Source organism: Hemiscyllium ocellatum, chromosome 3 (assembly GCF_020745735.1).
Source record: "Hemiscyllium ocellatum isolate sHemOce1 chromosome 3, sHemOce1.pat.X.cur, whole genome shotgun sequence".
In the NCBI taxonomy this organism is placed as follows: Eukaryota; Metazoa; Chordata; class Chondrichthyes; order Orectolobiformes; family Hemiscylliidae; genus Hemiscyllium; species Hemiscyllium ocellatum.
This window is the reverse complement of record NC_083403.1, coordinates 70,397,413-70,418,726: the sequence shown is the minus strand read 5'-3', so window position 1 is coordinate 70,418,726 and position 21,314 is coordinate 70,397,413. Positions and strand designations below refer to the sequence as shown.

The window sequence follows — 21,314 nt, the reverse complement described above, 5'->3', positions numbered from 1 at the left end:
GGTGCTGCTTCAATTAATGAGAATGTTTTCTGCAAATTATACATTTGTCTGTGAAAGAATGTTCATCCCTATTTTCATTGATATAACTAAAGGGAATTAATTGGATATGTAGTGCTTCAAAATGCTTTGATAAACTAAAGAATAATAACAATATTTCATATTTCTTCTCAATGTTTTTTTTCTCCATGTAAAACGGTTCATTTTAAACCCTGAGCGCAAACAAAGATTTGATTAACCCAACAGACCAGTTATTTCTCTTGATGTGAATGGCGATGACTCAGATCCTTTCACAGGTCTGAATCTATAGCATTGCAGGAGCTGCTCTACATCCTGCTGACAAGTTATTTGGATCTGTTGGCTATCCATATTCCAAATGTTACAAGTGAGTTGAATTCTAACAATTACTTAATTTAAATTGAATATGTGTCAAACCAAGCGCATATGAGTAAGTTACTCACTTGCTTAGGTTCCACAATAACACATTTTCAAAAGATGATGTGCAACTGAAACAATATAAAGTAAAAAGCTGGCATTAGTTTTTTAAAAAAAATCTTAAAATACCACTGGTTCACGCAAGCTATTGAGAAATTAAACCTAGTAACCTTATCCTGGCTGATCGATTTGCAATTTCAATAATAGTTTGACTCTTAAAAAACCCATGAAGTAGTATGGTAAGCACTAATTTGTGTTGATTCCCTCCCAAAACATTCTTTGGGTAGTTGAGTGGGCAATATCTATCAACCTTACCAACTGTGCCCACTGCCAAAATCTGGAAAATGCCATGCTGCTATTTTCTGGCATACAGATTTTATTCTAAATCTACAATTCAAATGTGAATATGCATTGATGGAATAGATACTCGTGGATATTGCCCACTAGAGAACAGAGGTTTATAATAATTGTTGAACTTGCAGATTGAATCACCCATCATGAAACCAAATGTAATATCAATAATAGACTTTTGAAAGCTCCTTGTACATTCAGTATCTATAAACTTGTTCACAAATTCATATAATGCTTTAATTTATCATTTGAGAATACTGAACAGTTATAGCGGATTTACAAGAAATCAATTCAATCCAAAGTTTCTAATTACTTCAAATATTGCAAGAGTAAAGCTTGAGAATTTGTTTGACCATTAAACTGGAAATTGAATGATTTCCTGCAGTCCTCCCTTAGATCACATTTTCTTCCCATTCATATTTTTTGATGAACTTTATACCCATCATGGTGTGGGTTGGTAAAGGTATGAAATTAAAGTTTTTTCATTTCGTTCTCCGGTTCTCTGCAGTGGTGCTGAGTCCAGTTTAATGCAAGCAAGACAGCCTTAACTCCTTTAACTGTATACCTTTAGTTCGAAGCAGAGAAGTGTTTTCTTCTTAGGACCAGTTTAATATTTGCCCCATCCCTCATATCAGCCCTCAGAGTTTGCTAGGTTGTGACAACATGCCCAATGGGAAGGCAATGGTGTTGTCACTGGACTCGTACTCCAGAGATCCAGGTAATGCTGTGAAGGAACAAGTTCAAATGCCACTACAGCAGATGGTGAAATTGAATGTTAAAAAATGTGGAATTGTAACAGTCTAATGATGACCATGAAGTCATTGTTGTAAAACCCCATCTGGTTTGCTAATGTCCTTCTGCGTCCTTAAGTCGTTGCCTCTTGGCTGACATCTGAAGTGGCCTAGCAATTACATTTGATGTGCATAACTTCTAAAATGTCTCAAAAGTAGACTGCCAAGCACTGGCAAAGACAGTGGAACAAGAACCACAAACTCAGCCCTGTCAACACTTCAAAGTACTCCTATGCAACATTTGAGGGGTGTGAGAAGCAGCAGCCTGATATTGTTATCAGATATGACATCACAAGGTGACAATGTCCCAAATATCACCACACCATTGTGGAATGTCCTGACCCATCAGGTGCTGGCACAGTGCTGTACAGTTGGGAAGGAGTTGTTTTGGGAGTTCTCAACTTTGACTCCAGACCTCATGAAACCTCAGTCCACAGATCACTCTTGACCAAGGCAACATGTGGATTTAGTATGAATGGCGAGCAGACTCAAGGGGTCGACTGACTTATGCCCGCTCCTATTTTCTATGTATCTCTGAAAGATGTACTGTGCAAATTCACCTCAGCTCCTTACGCAGAATTTTCCAAGCCTATGACCACTTCGATCCAGAAGGCCAAGGGTTGCAGGTCCATGGGGACACTCTCTTGCAAGTTCCCTTCCAAGCCACTCACTGTATTGTCTTGGAAATGTATCATTTGATTTGATTTATTATTGTCACATGAACCTAGGTACAGAGCATAAGGGTAATAGAACAGAGCAAAGAATAAATGTTATGGCAAAGAGAAGGTGCACAAAGAGTGAGATCAAGATTAAATTTAACATTTGAGAGATCCATTCAGGAGTGTAATAACAGCAGGGAAGAAGCTGTTCTTGAATCTCTTGGTGTGTGTGTTTAAGCTTTTGTATCTGTTGCTGGGTCAAACTCCTGGGACCCCTTTCCTAATGGCAGTATGAGTATAACTATGCTGAATGGATTATAGTGGTTCAACAGGGGGCAGCTCACCAACACTTTCTCGATGGTAACCAGAAATAGGTAATTAATACTGGCTCAGGCAACAAAGCCTACATCCCCTGCAGGTATTAAATATAAGTTGATATCAGATATGAATTTCCAAATGCCTTTCATTGGAACCCAAGGACATGGTATATTTTAATTCTATTCTTCCACTAAGTAAGAGTTCAGGTTAATGACAAAGGAATTCATCATCTTCAATAGAATATAGTCTGCCTATTGCAGCAGTTAGATCCAATGCTGATTATAATGGTTCATTAACAGGTTATAAAGTTCAACCTGGGTAATTTGAGTACTTTAATGAGTACCAACAAATATCATCAGTGAAGACCTAGTTTTCAAATTTGTACAGTCTGCAGGAGACATGTACAGTGAAGTTGATTTTTTTTTTATGATTTTACGCTATTTTTCTCTCACCAAAGTTCTCTGTTTTAAATGATTTTCATGTGACCTATGATATCCTTTATAGTTTTTTGGCATGTTTAGTGGTATTTTTAATTTGAGCAGCCATCCCCACTAGCAACCTGAGTCTTATGTAGTGCCTCTCATTATCTTGGACTATCTTAACCCTATAATAAAAAAAACTCCATATTCTTTGTGGCCTTTTTTTAAAATTGACTTATGGGACGTGAGCATTACTGGCTGGCCCGCATTTTTTGCCTATCCCTGGTCCCCCATAAGAAGGTGATAGTGAACTGCCTCCTTAAACTGCTGCAAATTGTAGATTGAACTTGCAATGCCCTTAAGGAGAGAATTTCAGGATTTAGGCCCAGTGACAGTGAAGGAAATGTATTGCCATTGTAAGTCAGGTTGGTGAGCAACTTGGAGGGGAACTTTCAGATGGTGGTGTTCCCATGTATTTGCAGCCCTTCTGGATGGAAGTGGCCATGGGTTTGGAAGGTGTGTCTAAAGATTTATGGTGGGTTTCTGCAGTGCATCTTATGGATAGTACACACTGCTGCTACTGAGTATCAGTGGTGGAGGGAATGGATATTTGTGGATGTGGTGGCAATCAAGTAGGATGCTTTCTCCTGGATGAAATCAAGCTGCTTGAGTTTTGGTGAAGTTGCACTCATCCGGGCAAGTGAGGGATATTCCATCGCACGCCTGACTTGGTGTGCCTTGTAAATGGTGGGCAGGTCTTTGGGAGTCAGGCGGTGCATTACTCGCCACAGAGTTCCTAGCTTCTGACCTGCTTTTGTAGTCACTATTTTTGTGGTGAGTTTCTGGTCAATGGTGATCCCTAAGGATGTTGATAGTGAGGTATTCAGTGATGGTTACAACATTGATTGTCAATGGACAATGATTAGATGGTGTCTTATGGAGATGGTCATTGCCTTGCCTCGCATTTACTTGCTGCTTGTCAGACCAAGCCTGGATATTGGCCAGATCTTGTTGCATTTGAACGTGGACTGCTTCAGTATCTGAGGAGTTGCAAATAGTGTTGAACATTGTGCGGTCATTGGTGAACATTCCCTCTCTCCTCCTCATGATGGAGGGAAAGCATTGATGAAGTAGCTGATGATGATTGTGTCTAACAAACTATCCTGAGGAACTCCTGTAGAGATGTCCTGAAGCTGAAATGACTGACTTCCAACGACTACCTGTGCCAGTGTGTCTCCAACCACAGGAGACTGATTTGATTCCAGTTTGGCTGGGGTTCCTTGATGCCACACTTGGTCAAATCCAGCCTCGATGTCCAGAGCTGTCACTCTCACTTCACCTCTGGAATTCAGCTTTTGTTTGTGTTTAACAGCGTTACTACATCTTTTGTCTCTAATGTGTTTAGCTGATACATGAAATTTAGAAAAAATGTTGCTTTTAAGGAAATTATGTTCTATTATTCTGGTTGCTCTAACTTGACATATCTAGAGCATCGGAGGCTGGGGGAGGTGACCTTTATAGAAGTTTATAAAATCGTGAGAGGTATAGATAGTGAATAACCAACGTCTTTTTACCCCAGGGCGAGGGAGTCCAGAACTGGAGGGCATAGATCTAAGGTGAGATTGGAAAGATTTAAAAGGAGCCTGAAGGCTAACTTTTTCACACAGAGTAGTGCATGTATGGATTGAGCTGCCAGAGGAAGTGTGGCGGCTGGTACAATTACAACATTTAAAAGACATTTACTTGAATAAGAAGGCGTTAGAGAGATATGGACCAAATGCTGGCAAATTAGTATGTCTGGTTGGCACAGATGAATTGGATGGAAGGGTATGTTTCTGTACTATGTGACGCTATGACTTTATATAATAAATAAAATAACTGCATACCTGACATTCTGAATTTTGTTTCAACTGCTCAAATAACATGATAATTGCCCATTATTCCTTAGAGTAAAATATTAGCAAACTTGTTTCTTAAAAATATTAATTTTTATTTCCATAATTTACTTAGTTATGAGATCGATGTTTCCATTTTATAAATGTCTACATTTAGAAATAGATTAGATTCCCACAGGGGAATTTCCAACAAGTGCACACCGAACCTCTGGAGAGTAACCCACCCAGACCCATTTCCCTCTTACTAATGCACCTAACACAATTGACAAACTATCATGGCCAATTCACCTGACCTGCACATCTTTGGAATGTGGGAGGAAACCAGAGCACCTGGAGGAAACCCACGCAGACACTGGGAGAATGTGCAAACTCCACACAGACAGTCGCCTGAGGCTGGAATCAAACCTGGCTCCCTGGCACTGTGAGGCAGCCATGCTAACCGCTGAGCCATCGTGCCACCCATATGGGGAGGTTGAGCTAACCCTGAGCTATGAACAGGTCAGTTTGTTCAGATGGAAATTTTGAATCCCTATTAGTCTTGATGCATATGTTTTTCTCACCCTGAGGAGGGAAAAGGATTGATTATTGGCTTATTCTTTGTTATGTACAGAATATAGTTGATCTGATTTTCAAATGTTTTGGAGAGAAATTTAAAAGATATAGTGCATCATCAACATAGTTACATCATCAAGATAGCAGCAGAGCAGGGCCTCTGAGCTAGGGCTCATCCATTCAACTGTTTTTCTTTTTACTTGTCTCTTGTCCTGAGCTCAGACGGCATTGGCATTGGCAGTGACGAGGAGCTCCAGCGCGGACTCCAGTAGGCCTAGCACAGACCTCTTATCTGTAGTGAACGGGCCCAGTGTGGACCTTTATGGTGGAGGCAAGTGGGCTGCTACATAGATTTTGCGGGCAAGCACAGAATCTGGCGGTGAGGTCGGCGAGGTAGGTGCCTGAAGATTGCTGACTTTGTCATTGGTTGGGTCTGGCAGGGGTGGAAGGGTATCACAGCGACTTCAACGGTGGAGAGGAGGGACCACTGGTGGGAAATTGGTGGGTCTGGCACAGGTGTAAAACAGCGAGGTGGCAGAGGAGAATTGGCCCAATGGTGAAAGATGGAGCCTGAAGAGTAGTGACTTCAACGGTCTGGTGTAGACCACAGCGAGGAGGTAGAGGGATGGTAGCTCAGGTGTCATTGATGATGAGCTGGGTCAGGACTGATGGACCCTCTTTAAGCTGTATCTTTCTACTATTTTATCTTGTTCTTAAAACTTATCAAAATGGCGACAGTGGAAAAGCTTTTCACTGTATTTTGCTGTTTTTCTCAGTGTAACATACACATTTGAATACAATCATTAATTCCTTCATTAAAAATTGTACCAGGTGTTTAAAATTAATTGCAAAAGCAGTTCTCCCTAAGTAAATAGGAAATGTCTTCCAAATACTTTTTCTCATTTTTCATTTTTAAAAACTTAACCATCGTTCCTGTACTTTTTTCTTTTGGAAAATTAAAGTTCCCTTGCTCTCTACCTCAGAATCAAAGGAAGCAGTCTTTTATTTGTTAAAGATCATATATTTGATGCCACCTTGGTCAAAGGGCTTAACAAAAATGGAAATAACAGAGATTCAAGTTTTCAGAAAGAGCAAGACCTTACTGTGTAGTTCCATTTTAATAACAAAAGAATTGTAAATGTCGGTTTATAAGGGAAGCTGATCATTTTATTGATGAAAAAGAAGCTGTTTCAAATAGATTAAGGTACTATTAACCAGTTGGTTGTACGTTCTGCACAGCTGCACTCTCAAATTTGTGAACCTGAACTCTCAGGCTTTCTGTTCTGTTAATATTAAATGTGTCTTGGAGTGTGGCCTGATGTTACTAACAAGATGAATGGCACTGAATGCATAATACATTTGTTGCAATGTTGATGATGGACCATGTTCCTGTGGTCACTGAGTACAGCTTTTGATGCCGGCAGACGAAAACACGGGGGCTTTGAGGTGGAACTTGACTCAATTATTTGTAGAGTCACTTGATATTTTTAGCAGTAGTGTGGAAGTATTGAAGAAAATATTTTGACAGTAATGAGTCCTTTTGATGTTCCATTATCAATGAAGATTTTTGTGAATGGTTGAGAATCTGGATCATGAAACTGTAACGGTGTTTATGTTTCACTGATTTTGGATCAAGGGCATATTGAAGCTGGCAGTGCAGTGATTTAATGATTTACTGGATGGGGACAGAGTTAAACAAAGGCAACACAAACAGCATTTTGGTGAGCTGAAGCAAATAGTAATAATTGCAATTGGAGAACCTGCTGGACCTATGCTATTAGATGCATCTATTTATGTGATGTAATTTTGAGTGTTACAACTGTAAAAGCATTGCAGGTTCCACCCAGGAGTTGTCAGTTCGAGTTAAATTGGTTTCTAAATTCTAAAATAAAGATCACCTTCATGAATAAAAAAATGTCATTTTTTACACTTGTTCAAGACACTTGGCATAAATGGCTGGGCAAGCATTTATTACCCTCCCTAACTGCCCTCAAGCTGGTGGTGAGGTGCCATCTTGAACCACTGCCATCCCTGGGGTGTGGTAATACTGATATTACTGTTAGAAAGGAAATTCCTGGATTTTGTCCTGTTGAAGGTTTGTGTCTCAGTGGTAATGTCTCTACTTCTGGGCTAAAAATTCTCAGTTCAAGTTCGAGGCCCTGGATGTATTTCATAGCATGTCTAAGCAGGTTGGTTCAAAACAATTCCAATGAACAAATGGCAATTGTACTTCAAAATCAGGGTAGTTGGAACTTGAACAGGAATATGCAGGTGATTGCATTCCTGTGCATCTGCTGCCTTTTGTCCTTCAAGTTTGTGAAGGGCACAGGTTTGAAATGTACTGTCAAAGGAGTCAAGGTTCGAGTTAGATTTAGTGCAGTGTGTCTTGTAGGTGGTGCACATTGCCAGTGTACATTGATGGTACCAATCAAGTGGACTGTTTTGTCTGGATGATGTCAAACTTCTTTGAAGGTTTGGAGCTGCACTCATCCAGGCAAGTGGAAGTTTTCCATCACGCTCTTGATTTGTGCCTGTAGATGATAGACAGGCGTTAAGGAGACAGAAGATGAGTAACTGGCAGAATTCTTAGCCTCTGAACTGCTCTTGTAGCCAGTGTTATGTAGCTAGTCCACATCAGTTTCTCGTCAATAGTATTCCCCAGGATGTTCATAGTGGAGGATTTGACAATGGCAATGGTTAGATTCTCTACTGTTGGACATTAATTGTGTGGCACTTGTGTGGTACAAAGGCTTATGTAACAGGATACAAAATGAAGCAGAGCAAGAGCGCAGACGAAAACACCTCCCTCTGTGATGTGATGTGTTCAATGCTTTCCATGCTCGTTTGAGCCGAATGCCAGCAGTGTGGTGTCACCTGCCCCAACAGTGTAGTGTCACCACAACAGACATCAGATTGGTCTTCCTGAGAGTAAATCTGAGGAAAGTGGTACAGATGGAATCTCTAGCCATGCACTCAGATCCTGTGTGGACCAGCTGGCGGAGGTATTCACTGACATCTTCAACCCCTCCTCGCTACAATCTGAAGACCCTACCTACTTAGAGGGCCACCACCATCCCAATACCTACGAAAGCACATGCAACATGCTTAATGCCTACCGCCCAGTGGCTCTGACCTCCACAATCATGAAGTGCTGCCCAAGGCTGGTCATGGCCCATATCTACTATAGCCTTCCAGGTGGCTCCAGTCACCTACAATTTGACTGTGAATTGAACAGGTGCACAGTGGATGCCATTTCCTGAGCACTGCACTCATCCCTAGAACACCTGGATAACACGGACACTTAACGTCAGGCTGCTACTCATCAACTACATCTCTGACTTTAATACCATAACTCCCTCCAGACTAATCTCCAAATTCCAAGACCTAGGTATCAGTGCTGCCCTTTGCAACTAGATCCTCAACTTCCTGACCTACTGAGAAGATAAACAACAGCACATCCTCCATGATGATCCTCAACACTGGAGCCCCCAAAGGATGCATTCTCAGCCCCCTACTTTACTCCCTATGCACCCACAACTCTTTTGCCAAATTCCATACACACAGTATCTACAAGTTCACTAATGACACCGCCATGGTAGGCCGGATAGCAAACAAAGAGGAGTCAATGATAGAGTGCTTGGTGTCACGGTGCAATGATAACAACCCCTTTTAATGTCAGCAAAACAAGAAAACCAATCATTCTCTTCAGAAAGAAAGGAGGAGTTCATACCACATCTACGTTTTAATGGAATTGAGGTTGACCGTGTCAAGTCCCTAGGAGTGACGATAAACGACAATGTGTCCTGGACTTCCCACATAGGTGCGACAGTCAAGAAAGCACAACAATGCCTCTTCCTCGGGAGGCTTAGGAAATTCATCATGTCCATAAGGACCCTCGCCAACATTTACAGATGTACCAAAAGTAAGCATTCTATATGAATACGGCAACTGCTCTGTGTAAGTCCGCAAGAAACTTCAAAAAGTTATTTGCACAGCCCAGACCATCACGGAGGCTAACATCCCATCCACGGGCTCCATTTACACTTCTCGTTGCCGCGGAAAGGCTGCCAACATCATCAAAGAGCCCTCTTACCTATGTAATGCTCTCCTCCATCAGGCAGAAGATAGAGAAGCTTGAGCACATGCACTAGCAGGTTCAGGAACTTCTTCCCTGCAATTATTAGACTGGGAGAAAGTGAGGACTGCAGGTCAGAGTTAGGAAGTGTGGTGCTGGAAAAGCACAGTCGGTCAGGCAGCATCTGGGGAACGGGAGAGTCGATGTTTCGAGCACAAGCTGCTAATCAGGAATGTGGGGTTTGGGGGCAAGAGAGCTGAAAGATAAATGGGAGGGGAGCAGGGGAAGGTAGCTGGGAGTGCGAGAGGTGGATGAAGGTGGAGGGTGATAGGTCGGACTGGAGGGTGGGACAAATAAGTGGAAAGGAAGATGGGTAGGTAGGACAGTTCAAGAGGGTGGTGCAGGTTGGAGGGTTGGATTTGGGATAAGGTGCGGGAAGGGAAGATGAGGAAACTGGTGTGATACAATACACCTTCCTGTACTCCACCCCCCCCCGCCCCCGCTGTAAAAATACTATCCCTTACTCCCAATTCCTCTGCCTCTGCTGCATTTTCTCCCAAGAGGACCAATTCCACTCCAGAACATCTGAGCTGGCCTCCTTCAAGGAGTGCAATTTCCCCTCCCATGTGGTCAACATTGCCCTCCAGTGCATCTCCTCCACTTTCCACACCACTGCCCTTGAACCCCACCTCTCTAATCGCAAAAAGGACAAAACGCGCCGGTTCCGACCTTCCACCACACCAGCCTCTGCATACAATGCATTATCCTCCGCCATTTCTGCCATCTAAGAACAGACTCCACCACCAGAGATATGTTTCCCTATCTGCATTCTGGAGAGACTGTTACCTCTGTGACTCCCTTGTTACGTCCACTCCTCTTACCAACCAACCCTCCACTCCTGGCACCTTCCCCTGCCACCACAAGAGGTGCAAAACCTGCACCCACACCTCCCCCCTCACCTTCATTCAAGGCACCAAAGGTTCCTTCCACATCCAACAGATTTTCCTGCACCTCTACACATGTCATTAACTGTGTCCATTGCTGTCCATGTGGTCTGCTCTACACTGGCGAGACAGGATGCCAACTTGTGGGACATTTAATAGAACATCTCTGGGACACATGCACCAAACAACCACACCACTCTGTGGCTGAACACAGTAACTCCCTTTTGCACTCTGCCAAGAGCATGCAAGTCCTGGGCCACCACCAACACCAAATTCAAGCCACCCGACACTTGGAGGAAGAATGCCTCATTTTCCGCCTTGGGACTCTCTAACCACACAGGATCAATGTCGATTTCACCAGTGTCCCCATCTCCTCTCCACCCCCACCCCCCACCTTATCCCAGAGCCAACCTTCCAAGTTCCTTCCCACCTATCCGGTCTACCTTCCAATCCGATGTATCACCATCATTCCCCACTTTCATCGATCCATTGCATTCCCAGCTACCTCACCAAACCCCTCCTCTCTCTCTCTCTCTCTCTCTCTCTCTCTCTCTCTCTCTCTCTCTCTCTCTCTCTCTCTCTCTCTCTCTCTCTCTCTCTCTCTCTCTCTCTCTCTCTTCTCCCCCGCCCCATCCCCCTCCTATTTAACTCTCAGGCCCCTTGAGGCCCCTCCACATTCCTAATAAAGAGCTTATGCTCGAATCGTCAACTCTCCTACTCCTCGGATGCTGCCTGACTGGCTGTGCTTTGCCAGCACCCCACCTTTTGGCCATTATTAGACTGCTGAATGGATATCTCTCTAACGAGTAATGTTAATCCAGTTAATGTTGATCTTGTTTTGCTCACCTCCTGTGCAGCTGGAACCTTGTACTCCTCGCTCTTTCTCAGCATCCTACGATCAGTGTTCTTGTTTGCTATACTCTTTGCAAAACAAAGATTAGACTAGTTCCCTACAGTAGGGAAACAGGCCCTTCGGACAAAAAATCCACACTGATCCTCCAAAAAGTAACCCATCCAGACCCATTCCCCTACCCTAGATTTACCTCTGACTAATGCACCTCACACTATAGGCAATTTAGCACGGTCAGTTCATCTAACCTGCACATCTTTGGATTGTCGGAGGAAACTGGAGCACCGGGGGAAGCCTACGCAGACACTGGGAGAATGTCTGTGTGGAGTTTGCACAGTCACCCAAGGTGGGAAACAAACCCAGGCCCTTGGTGCTGTGAGGCAGCAGTGCTAACTACTGAGCCACCGTGCCACCCCAAAGCTTTCACTATAGTTGTGTCTATGACTGCCATAAGTCAAACCAAATCAAATGTGATTTCAACTTATCAGCCCTAACCTCAATGTTGTGAATGCTGCTGAACATTGTGCATCGTGAACAAACATTCACACTTCTAACCTAATGATGGAGGAAAGGTCATATTCATAGAGTCAGAGAGATCTACAGCACGGAAAATGGTCTTTCAACCCATTGGGCCTGTGTCTGTCAAAAACAAGCACTTAACTATTCTAATCCCATTGTCTGGTATATAACCGATAGTTTTGTATGGCTTGACATTGCAAGTGCATATCTAAATACGACTATCATGTTTGCAGGATTTCTGCCTCTATGACCCCTACAGGATTCCAGCTTCCCACCACCCTCTGAGTGGAAAAACGTTTTCTCCGCATCACCTCTTAAACCCCTTGCCATTTATCTTCAATCTATGTCCTTTGGTAATTGGTCCCACAACCAAAGGGGAACATTCCTTGCCTTTCATAACTTTACACATCATCAATGATGTCGTCCACCAGGGACTTGTGTTCCAAGGGAAATGACCCCAATCTATTCAACCTCTTTTTAAATAACTAAAACTGTCAAGCCCAGGAAATATCCGTAAACATACTGTTCAATCCTCCTAGCATCCACACAGACAGTCACCCAAGGTGGGAAACAAACCTGGGCCCCTGGTGCTGTGAGGCAGCAGTGCTAACTACTGAGCATTTATATATACCATAAACAGAAAGGATCCCAATACTGAGTTCATCGAACCTCAATGGACACAGGCTTTCAGTTGCAAAAACATGTATCAGCCCTCTTCGTCCTACCACTGGACAATTCTGTATCCAATTTTCCAAATTTCATTGGGGTCTGCTGGCCCTTACCTTCGCTATATGTCTCCCATGCTGGACCCTATCAATTGCTTTGTTGAAGTCCATGTAGACTACATCAAATGCATTACCCCCGTCTCTACATCTGGTCACCTCTTCAAAACATTCAGTCAAGTTGATCAGAGGTGACCTTTCCTTTACAAAACCATGCTGACATTTCATGATTAATTTCAGTCCCTCAAAGTGTGAGTTAATTCCTTTCCTTATAACTGCTTCCAATAGTTTCCCAGCCATTGAGTTTGGACTGATTGATTGATCTGTAGTTTCCTGGTTTTTCACTCCTTCCTTTTTTGAATAACAGTACAATATTGGCTGTCCTCCAGTCTTCTGACACCTATCCTGTGGCCAGACAGGAATTGAAAATTATTGCCAGGAGTGACTCCAACCAGCAGAAAGCGCACCCCCCGCCCCCCCCTCCACCCCCCCCCCCCCCCCCCCCCCCCCCCCCCCACACACACATCCTGTTGTCTAACATTTTGCTGGAACTCCTTGATACCATACTCAGTTGAATCATGCCTTGATTTGCAAAGCAATCATTCTCCCCTGAAGTGCATCTCTTCTATTGATGTTTAGATCATAACTGTCATGGGTTCAGGAGCAAAGTAGCAGAAATGAAACCGAAAGTCAATGAACAAGTCATGCCTTTACAAGTGCTGCTTGATAGTACTGTTGCGTTCATCCGTCACTTTGATGATCAAGTAGTCTGACGGTGTGGCAATTGCTTTATTAGATTTTCTGTTGCTGTTTGTTGTCATGACATACTCAGGCAGTTTTCTACATCGTCTGGTAGGTGAAGAAAAGGTCACCATAGTGTCGGAGGACCAGAGGCTACACTTCTCATTATCACAGAGGTAGCAGGTGGTAGAGTTAACCTGGGGGTCACCATGCTTCACGTGATGGGAAAGGTGGAGGAAGTCTTCATGGTAAACTTAACCAGTACAGGAATTGACTCATGCTATTGGTATAACTGCTAATCTGCATCACCAATTTGGCTATCCAGCTGACTGACCTCTGGTTAGATGTTGGTTTTGTAACTGTGTAGCCAGGGCTAGAGGCACAGTTAGTTCTGGAGCACATGTCTTCAGTACAATTGCTGGAAGTTGACAGGCCTGTACTCTTCGCAATATCCGGTGCCTTCATCTGTTTCTTGATATTACAAAGACTGAACCTACTTGGTTGAAAGCTGATATCCATAATGCCAGGCAATCTCAGGAGTTGTGTGGTGCTGGAAAAGCACAGCAGGTCAGACAGCATCAGAGGAGCTAGAGACACGTCAACTCTCCTGTTCCTCGGATACTGCCTGACCTGCTGTACTTTTCCAGCACCACACTCTCGACTCTAATCTCCAGCATCTGCAGTCCTCACTTTCACCTCTGAGGAGTAGTCCGAGATAAATCACCGACTGAATTTGAGTACTTCTCCCTTCTCCCTTCTCTTTTGTACGTGGGTGCCGGGCTACTCCATCATTTTGAGGAATTGGGTATTTCTGGAGCCTTCGGCATTAGTGAGTTGTTTTCTTGTGTACCTCCATTCACAATTGGATGTGGTTGTGGTGGAGGGGGATCACTGATCCCTATCTATTATGTGCTGTTTCCACTGTTTGGCATACACGTGTTGTCGCTGAACCAGGCTGACACGTCACTTTTAAAATGCTAGTGCTGCTGTGGTGGTACCTTTCTGCATTCCAGAAGATGAACTCTAATTTAAGTAAGTTCTTTTTCTCTTGTTGTACCTCAAAATGGCATCAGATTGTGGCAACAAAACACTTCTCACTGTATCTTCAAAATATATGTGACAATAATTTGTCCATTCATCTCCCAGTCTGATGGTAATGGGTAAAGCCTGGCTGTGAGACTATAAATTGTGAGTGAATGCAAGTCTGCTGCTGCTGCTGTCTTTCAATGCCTCATCGATGCCCAGTTTAGAGTTTAGATGCCTAGTTAGATTTTTCAAAGTGCCCCCATTTCACATATTAGTAATGCCACACAACATGATAGAGAGTATCCTCATTACGAAGATAACGTGAATGTTTTGTTGCATCAAGAATTTTGAACTTGTTTTAACTTGGCATGTGTCTTGAAACAATCTAGAAGTTTCACTTCATTTATCACCATGAGGTAAGGAAGCTGGGGTAAAATACAATAAATGCACATTTTTGCTTTGAGCAGTTGAAAAGTAATTAATATTCTAGCAGTCTTTATAAAAGTTAATGTGAAGTATGCCACAATTTATAATGTATGAAGTCCAGTATTTTCACAAGTACTGTGATAGTTCACATAGTTATGGTGGTCTAATGACAAAGTTCTATTTACATTTAAAGACCTATGTCAAAGAACAAAGAAAATTTACAGCCCAGGAACAGGCCCTTTGGCCCTCCAAGCCTGAGCCGATCCAGATCAACTGTCTAAACTTGTCGCCCAATTCCTAAGCATCTGTATCCCTCTGCTCCCCTCCAGACGCATCTCAAATAAATCTACCATGCCTGCTTCTGCCACCTCTGCAGGCAACGCAATCCAAATGCCCACCACCCCCTCTGTGAAGTACTTCCGCGTGTGTCCCCCTTAAACTTTGCACCTCTCACCTTGAAAGAGTGACCTCTCGTTATTGAATCCTTCACCTTGGGGGAAAAAGCTTATCTCTGTCCACCTGTCTATACCCTTCATGATTTTGTAAACCTCAATCAGATTCCCCCTCAATCTCTTTTTTTTCTAATGAAAATAAACCTAACCTACTCAACCTCTCCATAGCTAGCACCTTCCATACCAGGCAGCATCCTCGTAAACTTTCTCTGCAACCTCTCCAAAACGTCTACATCCTTTTGGTAATGTGGTGACCAGAATTGTACGCAGTATTCTAAATGCAGCCGAACCAATGTTTTGTACAATTTTAACATGACTTGCCAGCTCTTATACTCAATACCCCGTCCAATGAAGGCAAGCATACTATATGCCTTCTTGACCACTCTATCCACCTGTGTAGCAACCTTCAGGGTACAATGGACCTGCACTCCCAGATCTCTCTGCCCATCAACTTTTCCCAAGACTCTTCTGTTCATTGTATAATTCATTCTAGAATTAGTCTTGCCTAAATGCATCACCTCACATTTGTCTAGATTGAACGCCATCTGCCAGATTTCCACCCAACTCTCCCGTCTATCTATATTCTCCTGTATTCTCTGAAAGTCCCTTATGCTTTCTGCTACTCCACCAACCTTGGTGTCATCTGCAACCTTACTGATCATACCAACAATGCCCTCTTCCAGATCATTTATGTGTGTTACAAACAACAGTGGCCCCAGCACTGATCCCTGTGGAACACCACTGGTCAGCTTTCTCCATTTTGAGAAACTCCCTTCAACTACTTCTCTGTCTCCTGTTGCTCAACCAGTTCTTTATCCACCCAGCTAGAACACCCTGCACACCATGTGACTTCACTTTCTCTATTAGTCTACCATGGGGAACCTTATCAACCACCTTACTAAAGTCCATGTATATGACATCAACAACCCTTCCTTCATCTATCAACTTGGTCACTTCTTCAAAGAACTCTAAGTTGGTAAGGCATGATCTCCCCCACACAAAACCATGTTGCCTATCACTGATAAGCCCTTTCTTCTCTAAATATAAATAGATCCTATCCCTCAGTACCTTCTCCAGCAACTTTCCCACCACCAACGTCAGGTTCACTGGTCTATAGTTACCCAGAAAACCCCATTACTCTTCTGGTACAGGGGGACAACATGAGCAACCCTCCAGTCCTCCGGCACCACACGTGTATTTAAGGATGCCACAAAGATATCTGTCAGGGCCCCAGCTATTTTCCCTCTTGTCTCCCTCAGCAACCTGGGATAGATCCCATCTGGTCCTGAGGATTTGTCCACCGTAATAAACTCTAACCTCCCCAACACATCTTCCCTACTTATGATCCAGACTAATCAAACTTTAATCTCTAACCTCAACATTCATCGTGTTCCTCTCCTCAGTGAACACTGATGCAAAGTAATCATTCAGAATCTCACCCATTCGCTCAGGTTCAACACACAGTCTTCCTTCGTTATCCTTTAGTGGACCAATCCTTTCTCTAGTTATCCACTTGTTTCTTATATGAATAAAATGCTTTGGGACTCTCCTTAACTCTGCTAGCTAAAGCTATTTCATTACCCCTTTTAGCACACTTGATTCTTTACAACTTTTCCCCTGTTAAGTGCCAAATTAATTTCTGCCCCAGGTGTGTACACATTTGGCTTTGTTGATTCTTTTTTGTTAAATGTACTTTGAGCGACTTTCATTTTGGCAGAGTCATTTAGAAGAAACAGTTGATGTGAATTTTCTTCATCCGGGAGATCTGAGAGAAAGCTAAAATTAGTCTGCCTTATTTTTTAGGTAATATTCGAGGAGCGACAATAGTGGATGCCTTAGACACACTGTATATTATGGGTATGCATGACGAATTTAAAGAAGCAAAGGAATGGATTGAAAAGAATCTTGACTTCAATGTGGTAAGTATTTTGAAAATAACAACTTTTCTGTTTCTCATAAAATAATTGAGGAAGATGACTTATGACCTGAGCAGTTGAGAAGGAAGACCGAGGAGTTGGAGTCGCTTGTTTCCATTGTGCATAGATGTTTAACTCTTGGGTGTAACATTTAGGGCAAATGTCGAGGCTAAGGATGCAGCACTTAGGACAGTCCTGTCTGATCCATACACGCAGCTAGAAAGCTATGACTCTACATCCAGAAAGTAAATTGTGCTTTCAGTTTGAGTTGTAGCAGCACACAAGAAGACCATCATTTTGCTTAAGTATGTATGTGTGCCAAGCTTTGAATCAGACTTAGAGCTCAAATTGCAGAGGCTGAATTAAACAATCATGTTCCAGACAGTGGGTACCATTAAAGCCTTCAACTCTTGAGAACACAGTGATGTCTGAGCGTGAAAGACATTTTTGATAATCTTTGAACCCAGATCATTAGTCTTGTTTTCTCTCTTTACTACTTGGTTGCTGGTTTTTAATTGTAGCTCTCCTATACTCTGACTGTTTGGTATAATTTAAGCCAATAGATTACGTTCATTAAAGTGACATGTTTTTAATGGAATCTGGTAAATCTCCTACGGTATCACTCTCTAAGGTGATCTGTTTATAATGTTAGTAATATAGTATGCCATCATACATTCTGTTTGCATACAGTTTTGTGTGATCTGCTTTAATATCCTTTTTTTAAAAAAACACAGATATGGGAGAGGGGGCAATTGAAATAAGATACTTGTTATTAAATGTAATAAAGAATTTGGAAAATTTCTTTGCCCACAGTCACTAGAATGTTGAATTTGGTACCACATGAACTTGATGAATACAGTAAAGGAAAAAGAAATTAAAAATTGCAGAAGAGGGTGAAAGAAGGTTTTTGTGAGCATAAACACCATTTCAAGCCAGATGCCCAGGATAGCCTGTTTCGATGCTGGATGTTTTATATCATTAGGTACTACAATTCCCATAAATTAGCATATCATTTAAAGGTGAGTTGTTTTTCTCGTAAATTCCATTCTTTATAAATCCCTGGCTTCTCCCAAGATTGGGACAAGCACCAGGGATCAATTGGCATTCATTTCTTTAGGTTAAGACAGAAGTTTGTATGTTTGCCAAAGTATTAAGTTTGAAGTGTGATCGAGGTGTCTGTATACACTGGGATTTTCTTTGTGTGCATAACAAGCCAGATGCTGTGCTATTTCATCAGGAGAGGAATATTATCCCTGCTCTAATGCCATCTTTTGCTAAGGTAAAGTGGTGACCTCTTGTTCAAAAAATAATCTAAGTCCAAAAGAGACTGCAAGGTTAGAGGGCAGAAACAGGGAGAGGAGGAAGCTAGAATAATATCCAGTATTGGGAGAGTGCATGCAGAGCAGGGTATAAGGGAAGATTAGAGGGGGTAGTGTGGAATATGTAGTATACACAGTAAGAGGCCAGATATAGAGTTGTAGTGGGATGCAGTTGGATGGAGTGAATTATAAACCAACACTCAGATGATGCTAGAAATGTTCCAAGTGTGGTTATAGCTCTGAAAATCTCAGTGCAACTAGGTAGGGAGTTGCAGAACATTGACCCAGAAACAGTAAAGATGTCCCAGTTTATTTCTAAGCTAGGGAATTGTGAAAGTTGATAGGAAGCATGGAGTCAATGGTATTTTTGTGCACCTGCCTAGTCATTCTAGGTGGTATAGGCTGCAGATTTGGGAGGTGCTGACAGCAGAGCCTTGTAAAGTATCTAGTAGATGGTGCAGCCACACTGCACTGGTGGTGAAGGAAAAGAATGTTTAAGGATATGACTGAATGCTGGTGTGAAGCAACACTCACTCGGGCAGGTGTAGAATATAGCTGACTTGTGCCTTCGTCAGGGTACGAAGACATTTGAGTTCACTTGCCACAGAATATTCAAACTCCGTCCAACTCCTGTTACTGCAGTACTTATAGCTGATCCAATAATCTTTCTAATTAGTGGTAACCCCCCAGGATGTTGGCATTGGAAGATTTTAAGGAGATAGTGCCATTGACAGTCAAGGGGATGTTGTTAAATTATCAGTGCAATTAGTCATTGACTGACACTTGTGTAATGTCAGTATTACTGGCCACATATCAGCAAAAGTCTGAATGTGGTCCAGGTCTTGTTGCATGCATGCATAACTGCTTCATTACCTATAGAATTGTGAAGTTAGGAACCTTGTGCAGTCAACAGCAAACTTTTACACTCACAGCTTATGGGGAAGGGAATGTCACTAATTTAGCAGCTGAAAATGGTTAGACCTAGGATATCATGCAGAGGAGTTCCTGCAACAATGTCCTGGAGCGGAGATGATAGATTGATTGATTGGATGAATATTGGCTGATGAAGTTTGATGTAGCAATGTGTGAGATTGTGCACTTTAATAGAATCAAAAGACAACCCATTATTCAAATGGAGAGAGACTCTTAAAAATGTGCAGCACAGTGGGATCTGGGTATACTTGTGCACAGATAAAAGGTCAGCATGCAGATATGGAAAGTAATTCAGAAAGAAATAGAATTTTGGCTTTATTGTTTGGGAATTGGAGTTTAAAAATAGCAAAGTCTAGAAAATATTATACAGTGTAGGTGAGGCTGTGCCTGCAATACTGTATCCAGTTTGAACCCCATATTTAAGAGGATATTTTGGCATAGGAGGCAGATCAAAAGAGATTCACGAAGTTGTTTCCTTGTTTTAAAAAAAAAGTTGACTTATTGAAAACAGCTAAACGGGTATGCCTTTTTTAGGTCTGGTTTAGAAGAATTAAAGGATGATGTTTTTGAAACATATACGTTTCTGATGGAGCTTTGCGGGGATAGCTGTTGAGAAGATGTTTCTGCCAGGAGGAGAATCTCCAAATAAGTTGCAGAATAAGGGGCACTTCTATAAAGTTGAGATGCAGAGGAAGTTCTTCTCTGGGAATAGCGAATGTCTGGCATTCTCTATCCCAGAGAGTTGTGAAGGCTAGATCACTGAAAGTATTTAAAGAGAATTGAAATACAGTTTTGATAGATCGAGGCCTTAATGGTTTTTAGTTGCTGGTATTAAAGAAAAATTGCAGCCTAAGGCAGATCAGCCATCATCTGGAATGGAGGGTCGGATTGAGGGGCTGAATGGCCTACTCTTATCTATTATGTTCTTATGCTAGACTGACAGCTATCTGAACGCTTCACATTCTTTCTCTTTAAATTTTATTTCCTTTAAGAACTAATAGTTATCAACTGTTTTTTTTTCCCAAAGTGTACTGTTGCAAGGAAGATTTTTTTGTTTATCTTTATTGTGTGTGTTTTGTTTTGGGTTTTATTATGAATTGTGTTGATCACTTTGACACCTTCATTTAGAACATAGAACAATACAGCGCAGCACAGGCCCTTCGGCCCTCGATGTTGCACCGACCTGTGAACTATTCTCAGCTCGTCCCCCTACCCTATCCCAAAAACGTCCATGTGCTTACCTAAGGATTGTTTAAATCTCCCTAATGTGGCTGATTTGACTACATTAGCAGGTAGGGCATTGCACGCCCTTACCACACTTTGTGTAAAGAACCTGCTTCTGACATCTGTCTTAAATCTATCACCCCTCAATTTGTAGTTATCCCCCTCGTACACGCTGACGTCATCATCCTAGGAAAAAGACTTTCACTGTCTACCCTATGTAATCCTCTGGTCATCTTGTATGTCTCTATCAAATCCCCTCTAGCCGCCGCCTTGCCAATGAGAACAGGTTCAAGTCTCTCAGCCTTTCCTTATAAGACCTTCTCTCTAAACCAGGCAACATCCTGATAGATTTCCTCTGCACCTTTTTCAATGCCTCCATATCTTCCCAAAACATGGGGACCAAAACTGTACACAATATTCCAAGTGTGGACGCACCAGCGTTTGTATAGTTAGTAAGGTTTTTTTGCTTGGTATTACATAAATTGTTTTGTGCTTACTGAAGAAACTTAGCTGAGTGAGATTCTTATTCTCAACTTAAACATAGATATATAATTTAATGAGTAAAACATTTAAACGTTTGTTGTAATCAGTGGAGTAGTAGGACTAGAAATAGTCTGCGGACGAACCTTGTTTGGAAGACTGTTGAGAAGGGATAATTTATCATTCTGAGAATGAAAGTGGAGAATACCACACTCAGATTCGTAGCATGGTTACACTGTAGAAGGAGGCCATTCAGTCTTTGAGAAGAAC

The 21,314-nt window shown here is 42.2% G+C and overlaps 1 protein-coding gene across 1 annotated transcript in view; it reads left to right on the top strand.

The window, feature by feature from the left end:
* Positions 1–21,314, top strand: part of man1a1 (mannosidase, alpha, class 1A, member 1) — a 468,823-nt gene that overhangs the window by 174,552 nt on the left and 272,957 nt on the right. Inside the window, exon 3 of the mRNA XM_060850868.1 lies at positions 16,976–17,091. Within this exon, the coding sequence (XP_060706851.1) occupies positions 16,976–17,091 (116 nt within the window). The remainder of the gene's footprint in view (positions 1–16,975; positions 17,092–21,314) is intronic.